Raw genomic sequence first — 25,629 nt, 5'->3', positions numbered from 1 at the left:
ATAGTTTTCGTTTGTGTGCTTTGACTTTGTCGTATAATTTGTCATTGGGATTGAAGCAGTTTTAAATTCAATTTTCCATATCGGTATGCTAAATTTTACATCTGGTCACGGCTGTTATATCGTTAAAACAAATGTTTGCATTACTTGGTGAGAGACCACTAAGGCCAGAGTTTGAATAATCCATTACTGTTTAGGGGAAATTTTGAAAAATACTTTACCTGAGCATGTTTGTGCTGATGTCTGCTAACTGTTACAAATTGTCGTAGCAATGTTTCTGGAAATTATGAGTAAATTATACAACGTAGTTCTTTTACTTAGTTTTACGTTTCTTCATTATTTGTAAAATGTCGTAGATGATTTAACTGAAATATATTTAAAACAGTAATTTAAAAACAATTTAAAAATAAATTAAATATAGAAGATACAATTTTAAAAATATAAATTCAAGTAAAAATATCTTAAAGTAAATTATGAAAATTTAATTTAATTTAATTTAATTTTTTAGTATTAGCTATTTATTGGTTTTAATTGATTATGATTATTATATCAGAGGATAAGTGGATAGGGTAAAACTGCAACTTTTTCTAGGCAGATTTGCGGAGGAAGTTTTCCAAAATATAAAATCAATTTTAGAATTTTTAACATTCACTTTTCCACTTTTATAGCATTTTTTGCATCTCTTATCTTTTCGTCCGTATAGACCAACAGTAAATATTTTGAAATATGTATTCCAGAATTTGATCAGTTTTGCTTCTTAAGAGAATAGTGAAACTGTTTAAACAAACTATATAGATCTTATAGATCTTCTTATTTTATTAAAATATTAAATTTTAAAAAATAAACAGAAACAAATATTATAATTCTATGCATTCTTTCCAATATACTTATCACCTTAGCAGGAGGGCAATGGTGTAGACATCAAAATAAGGCCATTATTATTGTAATACTGTTTTTTCGAGATTTTTTCTACATTTTCATGGCTTCTTCCTCCTGCACCTCCGTATATTTAAAAGTTATAGAGTATAATTTTATTTTTATTTATAATTTCAAAATACAAAATTTTATATTTTGAATTGTATACATTAAAATACAGAATAAAAATTCAATGTAAGCAATGGATGTGGAGTCCAAGGGCAACAATAGTCAAAAAACACAAAACACGGAATGAGCAAAGACATTGAGTCTCCAGACTAGTAGGACTTCGACCTGCAAAAGTCCGAAGTTTTGGTAAGCTGGCCTGGGTTCGTGTTATCTTATTCATAAAAAAAAGTTTGCATAAACATGTATTATAAATTTGTATTTGTGTATATTAATTATTTTTTTTAGAATTTTGTATGAACGTTTTGAATTTTTATATGTTTGAAAAAGATAAGTATTATGTATTTTGTAATGTGTTAAAATTTGAATAATATATCATGTAGATCAAAGTACAAATATAAATATGATGAAAATATTAAATTATCAATATATCATCAAATTTCTTAGAGTTTTTGTTTAATTTTGTGAACTTGTTAAAATTTTCTTATTTATTAAATATTTAAAGTTTTATCATAAATTTTTTTTTTAATAAGTGGTGGGTCTGCACTCGATTCAGAATTTTTAGCCCTTTTGAAATATTCAATCATTTTCTTTTTGAAATATTGTTCAGAAAAAATATATTATGCGCATAATTTATATATATATATATATATATATATATATATATATATATATATATATATATATATATATATATATATATTGTGATGTTTTATATTTTGGACTATTGAATTTGAATTATTATAATTTTTGCTGTACACAACATTTTTAAACATGTATTATGTCACCTTATAAAATACTTTTATCTTATTTCTTTTTGATAAAAAGTTTGATTATTTACAGTTTGCAATATAGAATTCTTTTTCAAATATACATGGGAATTAATAAAAATACAAAATGGCACTTTTGTGAGTTCGCATTTTCTTATGCTATTTTAATTTAATACTATATCAAATTTAAGTTTATATATTGTTATTTGGAAAATATGTATTTGTTACTTTACTATATAATGTGAACCAATGTGTGGACTTAATAACATACTTTCATCCTATTTTTTCCAGTTTATTAAGTTGTTTTTATAATGGTTGTTATCAGTTATGAACAGAAGTACTTGCAGTCCGGTATTTGATTTTGTATTTTTATAATGATGTTTTATAATTAATTTATACTTAAAAATATACTGTCGTTATTATTTTATTCACATAATGTTTTATTACATAAAAATTAAAATAATTAAATATATTATTTATTATAATTAAATTGAAATCATGTTATAATAAAAGTGGTAATTATATAAAATCAAATGTTTTAACTCTTGTACGTAAAAGTTAAGTGCCTTTGAAATATTATTAAAGGTAAGGTAAGAAAATAATTTATTCTGAATAAGATTATAATCTTTAAATTTTAGCATAAAATTAGAGTTTGTCATTAATATAATTTGATTTTCAAATTTTAAATAAGATTAAAATCTTTAAATTTTAGCACGAAACTATAATGTATCATTATCTCAAATTTTGATATACTTGATTCTCAAATTTAAAAAAAGAACATTTATAATTATTTTATCTAATTGTGTTAGTTTTTTTTAACATGTCTAATAACATTTTATGTTAACATTTTAGTTATTTATATTTTTAACACATCGTATCCTAAATGTCAAAATATTGTTTAATACTTTAAAATAATTAATATTATATATTTATTTTTAAAATTTGAGACAAAAATATATCAAAATTTTGGTATAGATAAATTATAAACAAATTACAATTTCGCGTTTTAGTTGAGAGAAGAAACAAATATTTAACCCAATTAATTTCTATATATAAAACTGGATAATTTTTTATATATATATTTTGGGAAAGTATAACATCTAATTTTTAGAAATCTAACTCTGAATTTTATATTAGATATAAAAAAAAGATTTCAGTAAAAAAATAAAAACTATAAATTTATTATGTTAAGATTTTTAGTTAAAAATATTTTCACAATATTTTATATGAATTTGATTATAACTCCCCACATTACTTTTATCATCAATATTATTAATATTATTATTGGTGGTAGTGGTGTAAGTAAATAGGAGTCATAATAAAATGTTGGATAGCATCCAATCTCGTAAAAACCTTATTTATTCTCCAAGTACTGGTTTGTAATTAGAGATGGCAAATAAACCCGTTCCCGTGGGTATTGTCCGAACCCGTCCCTGTTTTGATGGGGAATCCCCGCATTGACTGGGTATGGGTATGGGTATGGGGAATCCCCGACTTTTTCAGTTGGGTATGGGGATGGGTATGGGGATGTACATATACCCGCCATAATACCCGTCCCCGCCATATCTCCATTCTCGTTTAAAAAATATATATATATTTTTTTCTATTTTTTTTCTTTTAATTATTTCATTTGTCATGAAACTCATTCTCATCTCCAATATATTTTTTATCTTATCATAACCTTTATGTAATTATGTTAAAATGATGTATGTTAATTAAAAAAAAATTATGCCTCACATTTGAATATTTATATTATTTTTTAATATTTTTATTTATTATAAATTTTCCTTTCACATGAGAATGTTTATACTCTCAATTTAAGATAATATAAAAAAAATTCTTTACTTATTATTATTATTATTATTAATTTTTGTTTAATTTGAAGAACTCTTTTGTTTCATTAAAATAATTTTCGTTATTTTTCAACCATTAAGTATATATGTTGATATTTGAAAAGTTTTCTTAATTCTCTAAGATATTTTTTGTCTTATCATACCTTAGTTATACATTTGATTTCCTTTGTGTGATTTTTTTATAGTCTCTCAAATTATTTCTAAAACACACATTTGTTAGTTTTTTAATATTTTTATTTATTGTTTTTATTTTCATCATTTAGAATAATATTTCGATATATTCTATCTAATTATTTTTTATTTTATAACTCATTATTAATCATAATGTAATTTTTTCACTTTAAATTCTGTTTGAAGTGGTTAAAATTATATATATATATATATATATATATATAATGATATTTAGGAATAGTATATGATAATTCACTACAAGAAAAACATGAAATGGTGACTGATTTAGTCAGTAACCCATATCAGTCACTATTTTTCGTCATTGATGGTAGTAGTTGATTTATTGTCTGAATCAATGACTAAATTAGTGACCGATTCAATGATCGAATCGAAACTTGATTTAGTGACCAATTTAATTACTAATTTATTTGTAATTTAATGACAAATTTTTTTGTCACTAATGATATTTCTATTTAATTTTAACCACTTCAAACATAATTTAATAATTAGTTCTCTAAGGTATTTTTCATTTTATCATACCTTAATTATACATTTGATTTCCTTTATGCAATTTCTTTCGATAGTCTTTCAAATTATTTCTAAAACACACATTTGTTAGTTTTTTAATATTTTTATTTATTGTTTATTTTCATCATGTAGAATAATATTTCGATATATTCTATCTAATTATTTGTTATTTTATAACTCACTATTAATCATACTGTAATTTTTTTCACTTTAATTGTATAAATAACTTTTATTTACTACAATATAAAAATTTAATGTAATTGCTATGAATATTTTTTTGTCACTATCCAACATATATTGAAGTTCAAAAGATACAAAATCTATGTCAAAATTTTATTATTATGTTTATTATTTGTTCTTTGTGTCATTTTGATCAAGTGATGTATTATAACTTTTATTAGTGTATAAAAAAGAGATTCATTATAATTTAAAAAATTGAAGTAAACAAACATTTAAAATATATTTTAATTTGAATATTTGTTTTCCTTTTATTATTATGTTTATTATTTGTTCTTTGTGTCATTTTGATCAAGTGATATATTATAACTTTTATTAGTGTATAAAAAAGAGATTCATTAGAATTTAAAAAATTGAAGTAAACAAACATTTAAAATATATTTTAATTTGAATATTTGTTTTCCTTTTATATTTTTTTGAAATATTTTTTAATTTTATCAACTAAGTTCATCAATGTTGTAGTTTGCAAATTTAATAAATGTTTTGGTTCACCTGAAATTTTATTTGGTATTCTAATATAAAATGTAAACAATTATAATTTATTTTAAGGTATTTGGCATCGAAGAAAATCCTCCTAATATTGAATATTTCATAATATTATGTTTTCTTTACCGTAATTTTTTTCATTTATAAAAATTAATATTGAAGTAGTTAGAACACGGGTACGGGTATGAGTACGAGATTATACCCGTTACCCGGTGGGGATGGGGATGGGAAAAAAGTTTGATACCCGTTAGGTTTGGGTATGGGGATGGGGATGAATTTTTTATGCGGGGATGGGTATGAGATAGCGAAACCCGTCCCCGCCCCGCCCCGTTGCCATCCCTATTTGCAATGATGTTCCATACATCACTCAAGTTAAAATATTTTAAAATTTAAAACCAAATATTAAAAACTTAAGTTTCAAATAAAATAATAAAGTGAAAAAAAAATAGTAAGATAGGTTCAAGAGAAAAAGAAACTGCAAATTTTAAACAACTAAAAAATTGTGGTATATTTTACTACTTTTTTGAAATTAATTATTAAAAATATTTAAAAAAAAACAGGACAGATAGAATAACATGAGATAAAAAATAAAATCACAACAATTTATGTCAGTTGTGATTCTCTTAACATTTTAAAAAGGATAATTATTTTATACATAATAGCACACAAAAATTCACAAATCAAATTAATCTCAATATACACTCAATTATAGTAGTACATTTTAATTTTTCCTACTATCATCACATGCAATGTGACAACACAAATTCTATTATTATTACTCATCTATAACTCAACTCTCCATTTATATTAATTATATTAAAGTTGATTCTCTTAAATTATTTTTTTACACTAAAGAAACTATAAACTGAAGAGAAGGAGAAATCATTCCAAATCATATATTAATTGTACAATTATTTGGATTTTTATGAATGATGATAAGATATACTAATAAAAATAGCAAATAATTAATTTTATTTTAAAAAAAGTTTGCTTGCATGGAATTTCAATATCTTTCAATACCTATACTTCCATTTGAAAGACAAATTATTCTGAATTTTTCCTTTTTTGTTATCTTTAAAAGTTTTTCTTTTCTTTTAATTAAATTTCGTTTGGCATTTGTCACAAATATTTGAATTAATTAAAAAAAACAAACATTCAAAAATGAGTTTTTTTTTCATCTTAAAACTTAAAGATATAAAGAAAAATGCTATTAAAAAAATCAGTTTTAATTTGTAAAATATTTTGAAAGTTAAAAATTTAGAATTTTTTTAAATGATATTTTATTTTAAATTAAAAGTTTGGTACAGCGTAAAACAAATTTCCAATTCATTGAAAGCTCGTTCTTATTTCCCTATACATCAAATAAAAAATCCTTACAGAGAAAAAAGAGAAAAACTGCAACATAATTGAGTTTCCCTGAAAACTGAACAAAAAAAGTACATCAAATCATTCTCTTAAACACATATTTGTTTTATATTCATCAAATATTTCTGTTTTTAACATTATCATTTTACTGAGAAGACATTATAAATATATATTTTGAGGAGGAAAGAAATATTTTATGAAATATTAGTTACTGCTATTATAACATCAATTAGTGATAGAGATTTAGTTAAGATTTGATAGGGGCACTCACTGGGTGCTTCCACTGGAACAAAATAGACCAATCAGAATGTTTAGTGATGTGTGTGATTGATAAGGGCACTCCATATATATATATATATATATATATATATATATATATATATATATATATATATATATATATATGTATGTATGTGTACACTCAACACACTAAAACGTTGTCCCTCACTTTTCATCTGTTACCCTCGCAACTTTGTTGGCGTCTGTTAACATTGTGCTGCTGTCTCCAAACACACTCACAACACATAACAAACTCATTCCATCACCACACTGTCCAAAACCCTAATCTTTCACTGTTCTCCTGTTGTTACGCTGACCCAACTCTTTTTTCATTTCAACTTCACCAAAGGAACCCTTTTTACCACACCCACATGAAATCATCGTCCATTCAGCTCTGGGTTCGTTTGCTCAATAACCCTGATTCATTTGGCAAGTAAAGGTTCAATCTTTTTGTGGTGTCTTTGCGTTTTGTTGAATCTCTTAGCACCCATCGGGTTGATAGTTTAGAGTGTTGTGTGTTTTGGCAAGTGGGGTTTGGAAGGGGAAATCTTGGGAGTTGGGTGGATTGGTGAGAGAAAAAGGCAGTTATGGTGACTGCTGAGACTGAGATTGGTGGGGATCAGAAGGGGGTTGCTGCTCCTAAGTCTCCTTGGAAGACTCCTGCTGGTGATGGGAAGGGAGGTGATGTGTCTGTGATGATGGGCACTGAGTCTTGGCCAGCTCTCTCTGATGCACAAAGACCACCCAAAAATGTTGAGATTGCTGCTGCTTCTGTGGCAAATGTTGGTGAGATTGCTCCTAGACCTCCTTCTATGCAGGTTAGTATGCTCTTTGTTGTGCAATTGTGATATAGAAAATGTAGTGCATATATTCTTTGAAATATATTGTGGTATTGAATTTGTATCCATCTTTTCTGTTGTCATATTGTTATAGAATTGACTTGAGTTTGTGATTATGACATGGAAAATGTAATGCTTAGATTCATAAAATTGTAACATGTAATTGAGTTTGTACATATGCTTTTGCTGTCTTGTATTGTTACAGATTTTACTTGAGTTTGTGATTATGACATGGAAACTATAATGCATAGATTCATAAAATGTAATATGTTACTGAGTTTTCTATCTTCTCTTTTTGTCTTGTATTGTTAGAGAGTTTACTTGAGTTTGTGATTATGAAATAATGATTGTAATGCATAGATTCATAAAAACGTAACATGTTATTGAGTTTGTATACTACTTTTGCTGTCTTGTATTTTTTTTCAAAATCTATCTGTTTAGGATAGACATTTGTGTCTTGTTATGATTTTCACGATTTTGCGGAAATTTTGCTAGCATGAATTGGTGGTTATTGATTAACATTGGATGGTATGTAACTAAAAGGTAATTTTTATTGTGTTCCTATGGTTTAACAAGCTTATTGTTGTTTACCCATTAATGCTTAATGAAGCTTGTATGCTTAATGCGATAAAAGTTTTGTTTTTTGGAATGTAATATATGTTTTTAATTTGTGTGTTTTTTTATTTAATAGAAGGTGAATGGTTCCGGAAATGCTAATCCGGCACAAAAGCTGCCATCATCACGTCATCCGAAGCCGGGTGCTAAGCGGAACTCCGGTGGCGCGCCTCCCTTTCCTGGACCACTGCCTTATCTTCAGCCAGTTCCTCCAATTTTTTATCCTATGGTACCGCCTCCACACATTGCTGTACCTGGTTATGGTTTTCCACCTGGTCCAGGACCTTTTCCGGGTGTAGAAAGTCCTTTGGGGAAGCCTGTGTCTCAGCCACCACCAGGACAAGCTTTTCCACCGCCTGCTCATGCTGTCGATCCCAAAAGTGTTCAGCCGCCGGTGCAAGGGGATCCAAATGCTTATGCTGGTAATTTTGCTAATGGAAGACCAAACATCCAAGAACAAGGTGACCATCTAAATCATGGCTGGCATCATCAGAGGCCTTTTCCTTCCAGACCAAACATTCCTATGCAACATGGTTTGGGACCAAGGCCATTTATACGGCCTCCGTTTTATGGTCCGCCTCCGGGGTACATTGTTGGTCCAGGCTTCCCAGGTAAAAATTAAATACACGGTCTTCTGTTTATGTTTATGTTTTTATTGTTACAAGACACACATATACTTAGTTTTGTGTGCAGGCACTTCTGGATTTCTCAACTTGAATGCTATTTGAGGATTTTTCTTTAATTTCTTCATTCTCCATCAATTAGTTCTTTAATCCAATTTTAATTTTCTGAATAGGATCTGGCCCATATTGGGGTGTTACCATGCCACCTCCTGGTTCCATTAGAGGACCCCATCCTCGGCAATTTGTTCCCTATCATGTCAACCCTACCCCTCAGCCACCGCCTCCAGACACTGTATCTTTGAGGACTAGTATTGTTAAACAGATAGACTATTACTTTAGGTATGTACTTTCATTGTTTTGGGTGACTTTTACATTATATTTGGTATTAATTGTTGGCCACAGTTAAATATATTCTTAAAGACCTAATGTGATAAACCTTTTTGTGGATGTTCTTTTTATCCCTCATCATCTGAATGATGTTTCTGACTTTCAATTGATCACATTGTTCTGTTATTTTTTATGTTTTTATTGTGAAAGTGCTGTACTTTTAGATTCATTGATGCCAAGCCTGTATCTCTTATATTTTGACAATTGCATAAATTTAACAATTAGATGGTATATTATCGAAGAATTATTGACAGAAATGACAAAGTGGAAATGATATTTAGTCTTTGGAGTAAACCAAAGTAGTTCATATGATCGAGTAGTTCATTGATCAAACTGCTGACTTTCAAGCTATCTTTTGGCAGTGACGAAAATCTGCAGCATGACCATTACCTTATTTCCTTGATGGATGACCAAGGATGGGTTCCCATATTCACTATTGCTGATTTTAAAAGGGTATGCCAAAATTATATTTTACCTCCCAAATCTACTATAGTGTTCAGATGTATGTTTTCTTCTGGTGAGTTCCATGTTATTTCCCCTTTCTATCTTGCCTTAAATGATTTGATTTATCTTGTTAGGTCAAGAGGATGAGCACAGACATACCTTTTATCCTTGATGCACTTCAGAGCTCTAAGAATGTGGAAATTCAGGTTAATTTGCTATTCTGGTTTACTCTTACTGCATACGCTTTTCATTAACTCTAGAATCTAGTTTGTTTCCTCAATTACTTTTGCTCCTTAGCAAATTTCTTTTATGGTACTCTGTTTCTTTTCTTTATCTCTGATAATAATCTTGGGAGTTGGTAGCTTCAAATGTAGTCAGGAGTATTGCATAGATTTTTTCAAGAAACATTTTAAAAGTAGTGGCATGCAGTTTTATGTTTGTTGGGAGTTTTAATAATCCACCAAAGGTCACCTATATTCTCTTGCACATTATAAAACTTTTTAATTGTGTGTTCCATTCTTTCTTCTTCCTTAGACTTCCCAGTTCACATTTTACCTTTTTATCTTTTCTTTTTCTTTTCTATTAATTTCTCCATCAATCATGTTTTTATACTTCACTCAATAAGCTCTCGTCTCTCCTAAATTGATGTGATAGTGTGTACACCGAGAGTTGTTATTTTCCTTCAATTATTTCAATTTTGGGTTTTATTTTATATAGTATAAATTATTTAGCTTTTATTGCAAAGTCAGTTGCTATTCACTGTTCCGCTACATAATAATTCTTGAGTCTGATGCATTTGTAACATCTGTAGTATAAATGTGTTGAGTTTATGAGAATTGCATCGAGCTAGTTGGTTATTGAGGAGGATATCTTTGTTCGAGATCTTTGTTTTTTAATTTTTTTTTCCACCTTTTCCTTCATTATCTTAGTTGCCTCACTTGTAATTTGCTTTATTTTTATAGGGTCACAAAATAAGGAAATGCGATAATTGGTCAAAATGGATTCCAGTTTCCCCAGGATCATCTACAGCTCAGATTCAACAGAACCGAGATTTAGATTGTACTGTTAATTCCCTTGAGAATAGTGATGCTGCTGGAGATAACACAAGAGGGACATCTGAGGAAAAGCCTAAAGATGCTGTTCATAATTCAACTTTGGCGGAATGTAATCAGCTCAATGAAGATAAGTTGCAAGTTTCTCATGCAAACCAAGAAAACAATACGGAGAGCCATTATTCCAATGGTAAACCGATTGTGGCAACTGGTGAAAGTGTCAAACTGTGTGATTTTGACACAACTAGTAATAATTTACATGATGTACAAGAAACTGAGACCAAAATATTTGACAGTAATGAGACTAGAAACATGGATGTATTGAATGATATGGATGTCCAGGATCTTACAAATGATTTTGGCAATACTTTTATGCTCGATGAAGAGATAGAGCTTGAGCAAAAGATGCTAAAGAAGAGTGATCTTTCTTCTAGTGGAAGGTACTTCATAGTTCTGTTCTACCTTATTTATATATAGTGGAATATGCAACAAGTGTTTTTCATAGATTCTGGCAATTGTTGAATATTCCACTCTCTTTATGCTAAAGACGATTTTTGTTATTTCTTTGTGATATGAAATTCAATGATTCCTCCTCTCTTTCCACCCTTGATAAAACAATGTGTTTATATTCTGTTTGAGATGTTAAAACACTTTATATTTTTTGTCTGATGCAGAGAATAATATTAAGAGATTTTTGTGCCGTGTCATTTTTTCATATTCTCCTTTTTGTTTAAACATTCATGTGATGGAATTTTTTGCCTAAAAGGATTGACGATGAAGATGATGAGATGGCTGTCATTGAACAGGATGTTCAGAGACTAGTAATTGTCACCCAGGTATTATTGACATTTCTAATTTTATTAAAAATAAGTTCAAATGTTTATTCTTTCCTCTAAAGTGGGTTTTAATTCAAATTAGGTTTCAATTTTACAGTCAGATTATCCAAAACAGTCATGCTGATGAAAATTACAAAACAAATTAAGGGTCTTTTTGATTTGATGGCTGTCAGAAACTGGAACTGCATAACTAAAAGCCTATTTTTTGGTTTGAATGAACAAGTTGAAAACTGATTTAACCATATTATGCTAGAATGTTAATAATTTTTGTATTTTGATGTACAGAACGGTGATCCTAAACAAGGATATAGAGATGGTGGCAAAGAATCAAAATCTATTTCCAATGAGCTTGCTTCTGCAATAAATGATGGGCTTTACTTCTATGAGCAGGTAGATTCACCATTCTTTTATGTTGCCAATTGTCATTTATTTTTCAGATTATCATCATCTTCAATAAATTTTGGTTGCTTCACCTGAGTATCAACAGGAGCTGAAACATAGACGGTCTAATCGTAGTAGAAAGAATAACTCTGATAGCAGAGATCGGAATATCAAATCTCCTAGCCATAATTCTGGTGTGTCAAATTTAAAGGCGGTTGAGAACATTGGTGCAAACAGTGTTGAAGAGTCTGGAAGCAATACTTCTCGAAGGAAACAGAAAGTATTTCACAAACAACCATCTTCCCTTAAGCAGCGGTTTTTCTCAAGTAATTTTAGAAATCATGGAACTAGTCGTAATTCTCACGGAATCGTATCCGAAAGTCCACCTAGTAATTCGGTCGGATTTTTCTTTGCTTCTACACCTCCTGAAAATCATGGGTCAGTTCAAAAAGATTGTTGTTGCTGGTGCTAATTACTGTGATATAGTTTTTCTTAGCCTTGTTTTTCACCTTTGTCTTTTACTGAAAAGAATATCAAGTAAATGTTGTATTAAAAAGTATAAAGTAATTGATGTTTCAGTTAGCATGAGATAACATGATTGGTTTATTTGACAAATGAAAAGCTGTTTCACTAATTATCTTAATTTTGCAGCTTCAAGCCTTCAAAATTGAGTAGTTCACCTCATGGGGGCCTTTCTGGTAGTCCACATGGGGGATTTTCAGGCAGTCCACATGGAGGTTTTTCGGGCAGTCCACATGGCGGTTTCTCTGGTAGTCCACCTGTAGGTTCCATGCCAAAGTCATTTCCGCCGTTTCAGCATCCGAGTCACCAACTCTTGGAAGAAAACGGTTTCAAACAGCAGAAGTAAGTGATAATGCTTGATATTGCTGGTGTGCACAAAATGGTATATATTCGTATAGTTTGCATTTTCAAAGTTCCTCATGTGATTGTTCTTCATTTCAGGTACTTGAAGTATCATAAACGGTGTTTGAATGACAGAAAGAAACTTGGAATTGGTTGCAGTGAGGTGAACATCATTTCTTAATTTTTTTCTAGGAATAATATCTGGAAAGATGAAATGCTTTGTTGTGTCCACATTGGTAGTACAAAGATTTGAATCATTATCTCAAATACTAGTGCTTCATTATGTTCACTTCTATTTTGCAATTTCTACCTATTGTATGAATTATATTGCATGGATGTGTGGTGGAGTGAAAATTGTGCAGAGTTACTAGTTTTGGCATTTTTTTATATTAATTTGCAGTACTCATCATTAGCAAAATCTGTGTATCAAAATGAGATGGGCTATGATCTTCATTTATGCATGTTTTTTCAATCATGCACTGGCTTATTCTGGGAAATTCTTTTTGTATGTCTGCAGGAAATGAATACATTATACAGGTTCTGGTCCTATTTTCTTCGGGACCTGTTTGTGCCTTCTATGTATAATGAATTCAAGAAATTAGCTAAGGAAGATGCCGCTGCTAATTATAATTATGGTATAGAGTGCCTTTTCAGATTCTACAGGTATCCGTTTCAAATTTTTGTTGGTTATAGTAATTTGCTAATTTTCAAGTCTTCTGAATTTTCATCTACTGATAAAAAAAAATTCTTTATTTTCCTTTTGAGTCATTCACGCTCAGTTCTTCTGATCTTTGAATAATTTCTTGTTCAGTTATGGTTTGGAGAAGGAATTTAGAGATGATTTATACAAAGATTTTGAACATCTAACCCTGGATTTCTACCATAAGGGCAACCTGTATGGCCTGGAAAAATACTGGTAAAATCATATTGATTTCGCTGCACTTTTTCTGTCTTGTAGTTTCATTCAATCATTTTCCCAGTTCATGCAAGGTTGAGCATAGTGAAAAAAGTAAATCATATTGATTGGTAGTGCTATTATAGATTAAAATAATATCATCCATTGATAATCTCCTGTTCTAACTGACCACAATATTGAACTGAAATTTAACATTTTTGTTTATTCTTGAGGTTAGATCCATTGAACTCTTCTTAACATCATTATCATACTCCAGTCCAGGACTGATGTTTTGTTCTTTACATATGGAATTGGCAGGGCATTTCACCATTATCGGAAGATCCGCGACCACAAAGAACCATTGAATAAACACCCTGATCTGGACCGGTTGCTCCGGGAAGAGTACCGGAGTCTGGAGGATTTTCGTGCCAGAGAAAAGAGTGTGGTGAAGGAGGATTTGCATTGAGTTGAGTGATATGCCTGGTAAATAGACATGGCATAGAGTTTTGATGGCATTCCCAATTTTGATGACAAGTCTTGACAACATAACAATATGAGTTGTTGTGAAGTAACCGGCCTGCATTTTGGTTTGAATGGAAAAAGAGAGGAAAATTGTTTGTTTCAATGCCTCATCAAGAGGATTGCTGATTGCTTAGTGTTTTCAGGTTTCTTTGATGATGATGATGATGATGATGATGATCCTTTCTTTGGTGGATCTTGCAGACTTTGGGAGACACATTTTCTTGTCTCTAAAAATGTTGTACATAAAGATGATGGAGACTAGAAGTTGTGACATTACAGCATAAGAAAAAGAGGTTCTTGTTTTTATTTTTGGTGGGGGTGAAAAAGGGGAAAAGGGTTGTACTTATATCTTGCCAAACTTGAACAATAAGAGTGAGAATCTTCTTACTGTACTTTGTCTTCATTTCATTTATCTGACAATTCTTCTATCACCAAATTGGTATGCTTTCAAAATGAAGACATTTTTGGTACAACTATAATGGAACATGTTCTTTCCTTTGACTTTGTGAGTTACCTTTTGTTGTGGCAGTATTCCTTGATTTTGTGAAATAACAAAAGAAAATCTGAGTCTTTCTATTTGTAGACATTTAACGTGTTTAGTTACATTAACATGGTTTATTTGTGATAAAAAAACACTGGAGAAAAAGTTCTTCTGAATGTTAGAAACGGTGAGAATTAATATGATTTGGTTGAAACATTGAGAGATGTTATCTGAGTTACATACTTCGTATTAGACATACGTCTTTTTTTGATAACTGTGTATATCAAAAAAATGTATTACAAACACATTAATATAATAACAGTATTTTATTCGATATCTTTATTAATTATTATAATTGTTAAAGTTTATAGGAAAAAAAGTAAACATTTCCTTCAAAATCACTAGTAGTAGAAGGTAGAAAAGTCAAGAATATCAACAAGACTATCTCTTTGTGCCCTTTGATCCGGAACAGCATCCATTGTGAAATATGATAAAAAGACACACCGAACAATGAAGAATGAGTGTTTTCTTCAGCAACAACAAAACAACAAAACAATTTTTTTATTCGTCTTTTTGTTCAGGATAAAGAATCACAATTTAGAACCCACGATCAATGATTACAAGTCTCCATTAAAACACAAAAGCAACAACTGTAGAAATTGAAGGTCAAACATTTCCTTGGAAAAAGGTATCATGACTAACAGTTACAACCCTGATTATTTTTTACGGCTCCTCGTGTTGCTCTTGTTCCACCGTCAAGGTGGGTAACAAAGCCACAGCCTCACCATCAATGACAATAAGTTCACCATTCTTCAAGCACCTTGTCTTAAACTTTGCACTGAACATCGATAAACATTCATCAAGAAACACTAATCAGTCTCTGATTAAAAAAGAGTGCATAAAATCCCAACAGGACTAAACTTACAGATATCGATTTCTATTTGCTCTGACATTGGTTGCTTGCACTTCAGCAATAATCTGATCTCCAATATAGACCGGGAACTTAAAATTCAAGTTTTGAGATACATACACAGCTCCAGGCTGCAATTATCCATGATATTAGAAAAGTGAAGGAGCCAGGGAAGAATCAGAATGATTGAATACATAACTTCATATTATGGATGTCAATCTCTTCGATTTCCATGGGAAGCAATTAAAGTTTGAAGAGGGAGAGAGGTTTAAACTTACAAAACGTGAGGAGATGATATGAGGAAAGAGAGAAGCCACAAGCATCCCGTGTACCAGTGGACCTTCAAATCCAACATCTTTGGCAGCAGCAGACTCAGTGTGCAAAGGGTTAGAATCAAAACTCACCTTGGCGTACTGGAGAACATCTTCCTCAGTAAAAGCCCTTGCTTTTCTAAACACATCCCCTGGCTTAAGTACTTCTTGAGGAGTTACCGATGCAAAGCCTCTTAGTTTCAGACACTGAAGTTTGGTACGTTGTAAACTCCTGATGAACATTCTTGCGAAATTCCTGACTAAGTGAAATTCAAGTAAAGTTCACCTTAGGATTCCCACAACTAAAGACCAAGTACAGTGTACGTCATTACGGTAAAAAGAAAACGCAGAACAGATATGCAAATTTTCTTTTGGTTAAAGCATTTTAACAAACAGCTACCCTGCATGGCAATATTTGAATACATGTCACAACTAAATGTAACATGAATCGAATTTTATCCACAGAAAAGTTGATGTAAAACAAAAGATTGTGAAACTGCGATATCATAAAATACAGCATTTTATGAACGGACCTTGGTAAGTTTGGACTATTTTTACTCCCTTCCTATTTATTTATATAGTATATTATATAAAGCCGTTTTCGTAGGTTGTATAAATTTTAACATTTAGAATCGGAAAAAATTTGTCTTTGAAAAAATATATTTAAAAAATAAAGAAATGTGACTATTTGACACAGGATCATAACGGTTGAATAGAGATGAAAATAGAACAGATTATTCCACATATGTCTATTAAATAAATACCTATCAAGTTTAAATAAGTTCAGACATTTTAAAATGTTGGATCTTAAACCATTCAAAAGTTTTTTGTGCGTAACATACCTCCTTTTTTTATGTAAAGATGAATATCAACTTTTATTTGTATTATTACTTCAATTAATTTGTCTATATAAATTGAAGGCGAGTTAAGAAATTCACGCATTTGACATGTTAAATTTATTGAGATATTTAAATAAAAATATTTATTTATTTTTCTTAATTATTAAACGTGTTGATTTTCATAAAAGAATAAGTTTTATATTATACAGAATTATAAATAATAAGGAAAATCAATTAATATATTAATAATATGAGAAAATAGTAATTGTTAATAGATTTATTTAAGCTAATAACAAATGTTTTATAACAGAAAGAAATATCTATGATATTGAATAATATATTCAAATCTGACTAGGCTTTGCAAGAGAGAAATAAGAATAATATTTAATCGAAAATGAAATATATATTTCGTTTTACAGGGTCACCAATGATACTCTCAATGACATACAAAAATTACAATTGCAGCTAGTATTCCGGGTAGAGTTGAAAAAAAATTATTCATGCATAAAAAAAAAATTATAAAGCACCAACAACTAAAGTATTTCAGTATAAAAACCGCGGTAAAGCATGAAACTCTTGGTAGTGCAACAACAGATATTATGTATTCACAAAGTTTTGAAATTTTGAAAATTTATTTGAATACTTACTAAATATTGTAATTACAAAATTCACAATTAGTTTAACTTAAGAGATGTTGGAAAATAAAAATCGAACAAAATTAGTGATCTATCCATATTCTTTATTATATCATCTTATTAATTTTTAGAAGATAAAAATATATATAGTTTGTTATAAAAGCTAACAAAAAACTTTGATTTTGCAAACAAACAATTCAAACATTTGTAACAAACTTCTTTTGTTTTTAAATTATTCACATTAGTACCTTGTGAAACTTAAAATGGAACTTATATTTCACATTCCTCTGAATCAAATTAACTTAAAAATCACTTTCATTTGAGACCAGGGAAGCAAACCACACGTTACTACAATAGCTTTAGAATATTTTGGATTTGTAAAACTCATAGCTATAGAGTAAACCAGTTTTATCTTTGCAAATTCAGCTGCTATTTAATTCAAATCCTCAACTAACAATTTATATAAAATTGTAAAGTTAATTATTTGAAGTAAACATCTTTGAATGAAAACACGTAAACATTAAAAACACAAAAATCAAAGTCAAACATTTTGACTTTCCAGGGTAAGCATAATTTGAACTACCAAAATAAAAGAATATAACAAATTGCAATAAAGTAAATGAGGAAACTAGGTTTTAAAAAAAATGAACCTCCTCCCTCAAAAACTAAGATTAAACGCATTGGAGACATCATGCCTTTTCAGTTCAAAATATCATCAACCATAAAGCAACGAGAAAGTAGGACACCAAAATGCTTTCATATGAACACAGTAAAACACATTTAGCCTTTTGATAAACCAAGGATATATTCCAATAAACCACGTGTGTTCATAGTGCACGAACGATACTAAAACATTAAACTATCTTCAAAATGTGGAAGTACTTGATTATAGTAGAGCAAAAGATTAAACACATGTAAACGCAAGAGCAAAATGCTTGAACATGTGCAATAATCTTTCAAAATCCTACTGCGCACTCGTGCGTCAAGTCTAGCCCAAGTAAAGTCAAATTGTCTTCCCAGTTACTAATCAGCATTATAGTTCATCCCGGTTTCCTTTGTAAAGCTGCATTAGAATTTCCTCAGCAGAAGAACATAGAGCTAGAGACATTATCATTCAACCTAGGCAATTGAGGGACAGGGTGAGCTCCACTATGACTAGAAGCTGTCTCCGATCTTTCCTCAAATTTCATAAACTGCCCCATCTGAGTAGCAGCCAAGTGAGCATAACATATTGGAGCAACTGCAGAAATTCAATCACCAAATTAAACATACTTACAACCAGAAAAAATAAACAAATAAAGCAAAAAAAAAGATCATGACAAATTACCAACAGATATGGCAGTGGTGCTCCTCTGATACCTGTTGACACAAGTAAAAAAATCTTATTCCAACGACTCTAAATGCCAAGAGAATAAATAGTAATCTATTGAAAACCCAGCAACTTACACGTATGACAATGAGTGCACAAGCTCCTGCAGATCATCAGCTGAAAACCCAATCTCATCTAACAGTACATGATAATGAGTAGGCCTACTAGTACCCTGAATTTGTTTCAAAATAATTAAACATGTTCACGGAAGTTGTGACAAAAACATCACTACGAATTGCACGTCTCGACGACAGATTCAAACTCATAAAACCACGTTAAAAGTAGTAATGATAAAATAAAAATTGAACAAGAAAGTTTGAATACTCACAATCATTCCAGCATGTGCACACATGTAAAAATCATAGTTCCGAGGATGACAAATTTTGTTATCAATTACGGTTCCTGCACAAAGAAAAAAGATCAAATAACAAAACAACTAAATATTATTGAATCTAGCAAAACTTCCAAAGCTCAGATACCAGGAGGAACATTGTCGGGAGCATCTGCTTGAAAGAACTTAGTATGGTGGTTCTTTTGAGCCACAATAACCAAAAATTTGGGATTCCACTTCTCATCTAAAAACTTGCAAGCCTAATTTAAAAAAGTAAACATTAACCACAAAATACTCAACAAAATACATAGTTAAAATATTGTTTGTTCAGATCATGAAATACGCACCTCAATAATCTGATCAAGCTCGATGTTTAAAACTTGATTGAACTGGGACTCACTGACACCATCCCTAAATAGAACAAAATATAATCCAATAAAGAACAATAACAAAACTGATGTTTGAGGAAGACGTAAAAAGCAATAAATATGTATGCATCAACAAAAACTATTGTCCTACGGCAGAATACCATAAGTATGAGTCTACAGCCATAACAAAATACAAAATGTTTCAAATATTCACGAAATAATAAAAAATCAACAACTACAAAATAAAGATTTGCGGAGCATACCGCTTCACCGTAATTTGAAAGCATCATTCTAAAATTAATCACTAAATTAAAAAAGGGAGATTATTTAATAAATCAATACATAGACCTAGAACAAAATACTTAATAAAACATTAGAACAACAAAAATAAGTACAAACGCAATTTAAAATTCGGGAAAATGTTAACCTGAAGATTATTATATTGTCAGGCTTTCTATTCCCAGAACTTCTATAGAAGTCAACAAGTAACTCCCTGCAAATATAAAATAAAAAAATAAATGTATATTTCCATATAACACAGACCATGTTAAAAAAAATGTACATTGCTTTCCAATTTTGTAATAAAACTGGAATTGACTTCATAATATATAGCAAGAAATACTATAGCAACGGGGTTAAATAAAACGGATGAACTCATAAAAGTAAGGACAAGTGTATTAAAAAAGAGATAATAAAAAACTGTATACATATATAGCTGCAATAGATATAAAAGATATATATCTATAACGTCTATTAATAAAACAAAATTTAATAAAATAGATGTCAAAAATAGTCAAATTCAAGTACTACAAACAAATATACGTTTACCTAATTATGCCTTCATCCACACCATCAGAGACTTTCTTAAACAAATTGTCAATCATTTCGACCTTAGGAGACTGGGTTCGGACACATGCTCTATACTTTGATATTAGAGGCCACTCCAGAGAGCTAACCACCTAAACATAAAGATATTACTTGTGCAATGTTAAATAATTGTTGGTTTGAAATAAATGCGCATCACCAAAACACAAGACACCTAAACAATTACCGCTGCAATTGATGGAATGTCGGTCTGCCCTGGGGAGCCATGAGACACGTCCATGCCAATAACGATGGTGGGAGCTCTCGAAACAACTGGGATAGAAGGAGCATGTTCAGCTCCTAAAATAGAATTCAAGCCACCAAGCTGCACAACAAATAAAAATCAGTGATAACAAACGAAATACAAGATGTACAGTATAAATATATTTACCAAAAAAAGAAACAAGACAATGAAAATAACATACCTTGGCATTGATCTTCAGTAGAACATTGGTTAAATACTGATCATTGACCCTTTGAGGCGCTATACACTGTGTAACAACCCCGAAATCAGCAAGATTCCTCTTCTTCCACGGACCTTCCAGGTTCAATTAATTTTAATCAATAATGAAACTTAAACAATTACATATGCAAAGCAGTAATATACAGTTAAGGATAATCATATACATTACCATAGAGTTCAGAATTTTTCCTATCAGGAAGAAGACAAAGGAGAAATTGTGGAGCCCCTGGAAGTTTAGACTGCACGAACTCAAGCATTTTCTCCACTCTAACCAGAGGTGGGGATCGTTTATTGCGAAAATCTTCTTCAAATACATCAAAAGGTTGCTCAATCGCCTATCAAAAACAAATAATAAATATAGTCAGCATGTTTATTATGCTTCCAAGTGAACATTTAAATGGAAAACTTACAATTCCTTTCATTTGACCGCACTTGAGGAGATCCCTAACAAGTCCTCGTACATCACATCGGGCAGAAAAGTTAACCACAGCCCATTTATCAATTTTTACAGGCCTTACTAATTTCTGGAGAAAAAAAGTCCAGTCAACGAAAAATCCGAACAGTTAACTAAGAAGAACAAATGTAGAAGAGAAGCTGAATTAAATATACCTTTTGATTGAAGTTCCACCTCCCATTTCGGGGATTGAAATCCTCCCCATTTCCAAACTTTAACTGAACATAATGTTTATTATCAGTTTCAGATTCAACAAAACATTGATAATTAATAAATCAAAGTTTATAATTTGTCTTAGACAGCACATAAAAATTGATCATACGAACATAAAAACTGGTAAATCTAATGTCTAAATACATAAAACAATGATAATACCTACAAAAGAAAGCCATCACTCACACATTGACTGAATAAACCAAAGACAAGGGAACGCCAACTTACAACCATTTTTAGAAAAATTAACAAAGCAGTATTTAAAAAATCAATTTAGCAAAAGATTGGATAGTGTTCAGTTCAAATTTCAATTTTAATGACGTGTATAAAATCTAAATATACAAATAAGACAGACAATAGACAATTCAAAGTACTGACATAATTAGAAAACCATTAAAATATTTACCCTTGGAGCTTGTAAAACACGACCTTCAACTTCAGTAAAGCCAGAGTTGATAGAAATACCACAATTACGAAGCATAGGTTCAGAACCATAATTGCTTCGACTCAAAGCCTGAAATAATAGAAGTAACATCAGCTCCATCTATAAATGTTTGTTTGAATCATAGCAATTGGTCAAAAAAAATTACAAAGAGACTAACATCTGTCAACACTCTCATCCTCTCTGGCGGCTTCTGCCTGGACTTCTCCACCAAAGAGGATCTTTGTAGTGTGGTTAGAGCTTTAGTATAACGTTGAAGGGATACCAAAGAGCAAAGCTAGAAAAAAAAAATTGGAAAAAACCTTAATTAGTGATGTCCGATTTCATTTTCAAATTGTCTACTAAACAAAAACAAGTCAACAAAATATACCTCAAGGGGAATATATGTTGGCCGCTTGGGCTTTCCAACATTAATACATGGTAGATCACCTGAGTAGCGGAGATCTATGTTCCGACGATTAACAAAATAATCAAACACAGTCACCTCCTCAGTATCATCACCATCCACCCCACCCTTTTTCTTTAAGGTAAACCTAAAATATCCACACCATTAAAATCCTCACTTTTCGGGCTACAATAACAGAAATGTAGAAAATTAATGAACAATGACAAAAAAGGATAATGAAATACAGTTGGTCTTTGCATGGGAGGTCACTGAGCCCAGTAATTTTATACTCTTGGTTGGATGGACTTGCTTTAATCCTTAAATTTTTCAGCGTTCTCTTGGCCTGTTCAAAATAATTAAATAAAAATGGTATTGTTGAAAACAAAAACCAATGACACAACACAGTGCAGATTTGTCAGAGAATTTGCTTACCTTCACCCAGTCAAGAGAAAACGGATCTTTCACATTCTGATTGGCAATGAGGAAGTCCACCACAGGCCCAGGGGTAACAATCATTGTAGTTGAGACATCTGAAATTTATTTTGAATATATTAAATCCAATTAGGAAGAATGGATTCCCTGCAAAAGTAATTACCACAAGGAAGGAAGTCCAAACAACAGATGATACCTATGTTAAGGGACAAGCCACTCTGCGTGGTTCTAAAACTAGAATGAAATCCACGGCAGCCAAGCACACCTCCTCCTACATCAGCAAAATTCTTGGGATCATTGTGGAAGAATGATTGGCGCACAAGCAAACAGCCCCTGCAGATAGACATTATTGTTAGTAAATAATAACAGGCACACACACAAAGAGATAAACCATAGTGTTATCAAAATTCAATAATGATATTTATGGAATAATAAGAAATTAGTATAAATCACACACTGTTTAGCAGCATGCTGCCTCAGAATGATATCAAGAACTCTTATTGCTTCCTGATAATTATCAGAATCCTGTCCACGCAGAGCATTGACAATGGCTTGTAGTGGAATCTTTGAAGCAAAATTTATCTCAACTTTAAAAGTTTTGGCTCTATTTGGGCGCCTCATCCTCTTCTTGTCGCTCTCACTAAATTCTCCATTTCCTTCAGGACTGGCATTTCCATTATTTCTGTCCATACATGTTCCAGAATTTTACAGAAAAAGTTAAACAGCTAAAATAATCGCATGTAAGCCAGTATTCAAAATGAAAAACCACAACATATGAACCTGCCAGTAGAGACAACATCCTCGAGAACCACAGTAAACTCAAGACGATTACGGGCAAGAGAGCCAAGGGTAAAAAGAGTTTTCTCGCCATCATATGCAAAATCCTTCCCGTTCAGTTCAGAATTATATGTTTCCTGAACCCTGTCGAGGACCTTTCTCCCCACACCCTTACCCTCTACAGGGCGTCCATCTTCATAAGAAAGAGATACCTGCTCAAAGATAAACAATGAATACACAACTCCAACATATACGGAAAATAAAAAATACAGAGTAAACAAAAAGGCATACACTATACTGAAAAAAGTGACCGTCAGTGTTTCCAACATTCACTCTGAAGTGATTGGTGAGAAGCCGCAACTTATTCCCTTTAGAAGCAACGCCACGCCTCGCCATTGGAAGCCTCAAAACCTTTTTCTTGTCCGGCTCCAGTTTGATAGGCACTACATCTGATGGGATAGCAGGTGGTGGCGGAGGCAAGGCATCCTCAGTTCCATTTGTCCCGGAAGAAGACATCTCCTATATTCTACATGAAATAACTTAAGCGCATTAGTTGAAAATAAAATACATAAAAGTTCCAAAACTAATACATGCAACCATGACAATTTGCAAAACCTACATTATAACAAATTTCTGCGCAATAACAGAAAATAACAAATATACTGCAAATAAATGTAACAAAATAAACCTAGTTTAAAAGAGGAGAAACAGCTAATAGAGCATATAGTTTCTTATTTAATTTTTAAAAAAAAATCTATTATATCAAATCAGTAAAATGTTGCAGTGAAATAAACCTAACACTATAGAAATTTAATTTATTATACTCATACTAGATCCCAACCCTAAGCAAATCTCAAAAAAATTAAGCCAAATGCAGAAAACCTAAGAAAAATGCAGAAAACTCAAGCAAAATGCAGAAAACTAAAGCAAAATGCAGAAAACTCAAGCAAAATGCAGAAAACTCAAGCAAAATGCAGAAAACTCAAGCAAAATGCAGAAAACTCATGCAAAATGCAGAAAACTCAAGCAAAATGCAGAAAACTCAAGAAAAATGCAGAAAACTTGAGCAAAATGCAGAAAACTTGAGCAAAATGCAGAAAACTTAATATATTACCGACATGCAACCATGAAAATCTGCAAAACCTACATTATAACATATTTCTGTACAACAACAAAAGATAACAAATATACTATACATAATGTAACAAAATAAACCTAGTTTAAAAGAGGAAAAACAGATAATGTGGCATACAGTTTCTTATTTACTTTATTTTTTGCCAAAATAAAAATCGATTATACCAAATCAGTGAAAATCAGTGAAATGTTGATGAAAAATAGGGAAATAAACAGAACACTCTAGAAATTTAATTTATTATACTCACACTACATCAGAGACCTAAACAAACCTGAGAAAACTTAAGCAGAACGCGGAAAACAAAATGTTCAAAAGTAAAATGTGCATTTATGTTCAAAATAAATGAAAAAAAGACAAGGATCAAGGTTTATACACATGCAGCAGATAAAAACTACAGGAATCAACAACATGCAGAAGGAGAAAGAGGTGAGCAAAAGAAACAGGCCAGAAACAGAAAATGCAGCTTGTCAACCGGAGATATAGCAACCCAAACAACGAGATAGGTTAAATGAAAAGCCAAATTAGTAAAATAAAGAGGTTGTTCTTCACTCACCAGAATCGAGTGTAATCACAAACCCTAATAATCTTCAACACTTTGGTTTCCACTCCTCCTCTTATAGCAGTGGCAGGGAGAGAGAGTTGTAAACACCTGTTCGTCTCCTCTGAACATAAAAAGGAAACGAAAAAGGGCTGACTCCTCTCACACGTTGATTATCTGATGGGCTGACGTGTAGGGCCTTGATCTAAGCACATCTTAATGACGGTTACCATACCGTCAGAGGACCCCACTACTATCATCATTTGTTTTTTTAATAAATCAAAACGTTGTCCTTCTAATAAAAAAATTATTTTCCCATTCACTTTTGTTTGTGGCTTTGGGTTCGGATATAATTCCGTTTTTCAAAATAAAAAAATTAATGTGGATAATCATCAAAAAATAATAATTACAGCAAGTACATCTTTCGGTCATCTAAGACATACAGAAGTTAATATATATATATAATCACCAAAATATTAATTAGATATAACTAAAAT

The 25,629-nt window shown here is 31.0% G+C and overlaps 3 protein-coding genes across 5 annotated transcripts; 1 reads left to right on the top strand and 2 right to left on the bottom strand.

Annotated features, from left to right (window-relative positions):
* The first annotated feature begins 6,868 nt into the window (after positions 1–6,868).
* LOC114193944 (la-related protein 1A) lies at positions 6,869–14,686 on the top strand. 2 transcript variants are annotated; one of them, XM_028083948.1, is made up of 15 exons: positions 6,869–7,545; positions 8,258–8,792; positions 8,978–9,143; positions 9,554–9,644; positions 9,770–9,841; positions 10,598–11,127; positions 11,454–11,523; positions 11,809–11,913; positions 12,011–12,342; positions 12,556–12,768; positions 12,868–12,931; positions 13,286–13,431; positions 13,580–13,684; positions 13,982–14,146; positions 14,329–14,686. In XM_028083948.1, exons 1-14 carry the CDS (start codon positions 7,315–7,317, stop codon positions 14,127–14,129), a joined length of 2,808 nt encoding a protein of 935 aa, XP_027939749.1. In that variant the 5' UTR covers positions 6,869–7,314; the 3' UTR covers positions 14,130–14,146; positions 14,329–14,686. The 2 variants fall into 2 exon arrangements, with proteins under 2 accessions (XP_027939749.1, XP_027939748.1); XM_028083947.1 differs by having other exon boundaries at positions 13,982–14,686.
* Positions 14,687–15,190: 504 nt separating this feature from the next.
* LOC114195366 ((R)-specific enoyl-CoA hydratase) lies at positions 15,191–16,509 on the bottom strand. 2 transcript variants are annotated; one of them, XM_028085801.1, is made up of 4 exons: positions 16,421–16,509; positions 15,855–16,143; positions 15,592–15,707; positions 15,191–15,504 (listed from the first exon to the last, which is right to left on the bottom strand). In XM_028085801.1, exons 2-4 carry the CDS (start codon positions 16,128–16,130, stop codon positions 15,390–15,392), a joined length of 507 nt encoding a protein of 168 aa, XP_027941602.1. In that variant the 5' UTR covers positions 16,131–16,143; positions 16,421–16,509; the 3' UTR covers positions 15,191–15,389. The 2 variants fall into 2 exon arrangements, with proteins under 2 accessions (XP_027941602.1, XP_027941603.1); XM_028085802.1 differs by having other exon boundaries at positions 15,855–16,147; positions 16,421–16,467.
* A 1,605-nt stretch (positions 16,510–18,114) lies between these two features.
* Positions 18,115–25,273, bottom strand: LOC114194604 (protein argonaute 4-like). Its single transcript, XM_028084941.1, has 23 exons — positions 25,148–25,273; positions 23,751–23,985; positions 23,463–23,671; positions 23,140–23,364; positions 22,879–23,015; positions 22,683–22,780; positions 22,496–22,593; positions 22,236–22,398; positions 22,026–22,142; positions 21,830–21,937; positions 21,366–21,428; positions 21,167–21,280; positions 20,926–21,091; positions 20,719–20,831; positions 20,481–20,618; positions 20,258–20,388; positions 19,857–19,922; positions 19,409–19,472; positions 19,210–19,321; positions 19,059–19,132; positions 18,808–18,902; positions 18,689–18,720; positions 18,115–18,601 (listed from the first exon to the last, which is right to left on the bottom strand). The coding sequence occupies exons 2-23, from the start codon at positions 23,973–23,975 to the stop codon at positions 18,441–18,443; spliced, it is 2,709 nt and encodes a 902-aa protein (XP_027940742.1). The 5' UTR covers positions 23,976–23,985; positions 25,148–25,273; the 3' UTR covers positions 18,115–18,440.
* Positions 25,274–25,629: the final 356 nt, after the last annotated feature.

This window comes from Vigna unguiculata, chromosome 8 (genome assembly GCF_004118075.2).
Source record: "Vigna unguiculata cultivar IT97K-499-35 chromosome 8, ASM411807v1, whole genome shotgun sequence".
Classification (NCBI taxonomy): Eukaryota; Viridiplantae; Streptophyta; class Magnoliopsida; order Fabales; family Fabaceae; genus Vigna; species Vigna unguiculata.
Note: the sequence above shows the minus strand (reverse complement) of the source record. Positions and strands in the feature narration are given on the sequence as shown.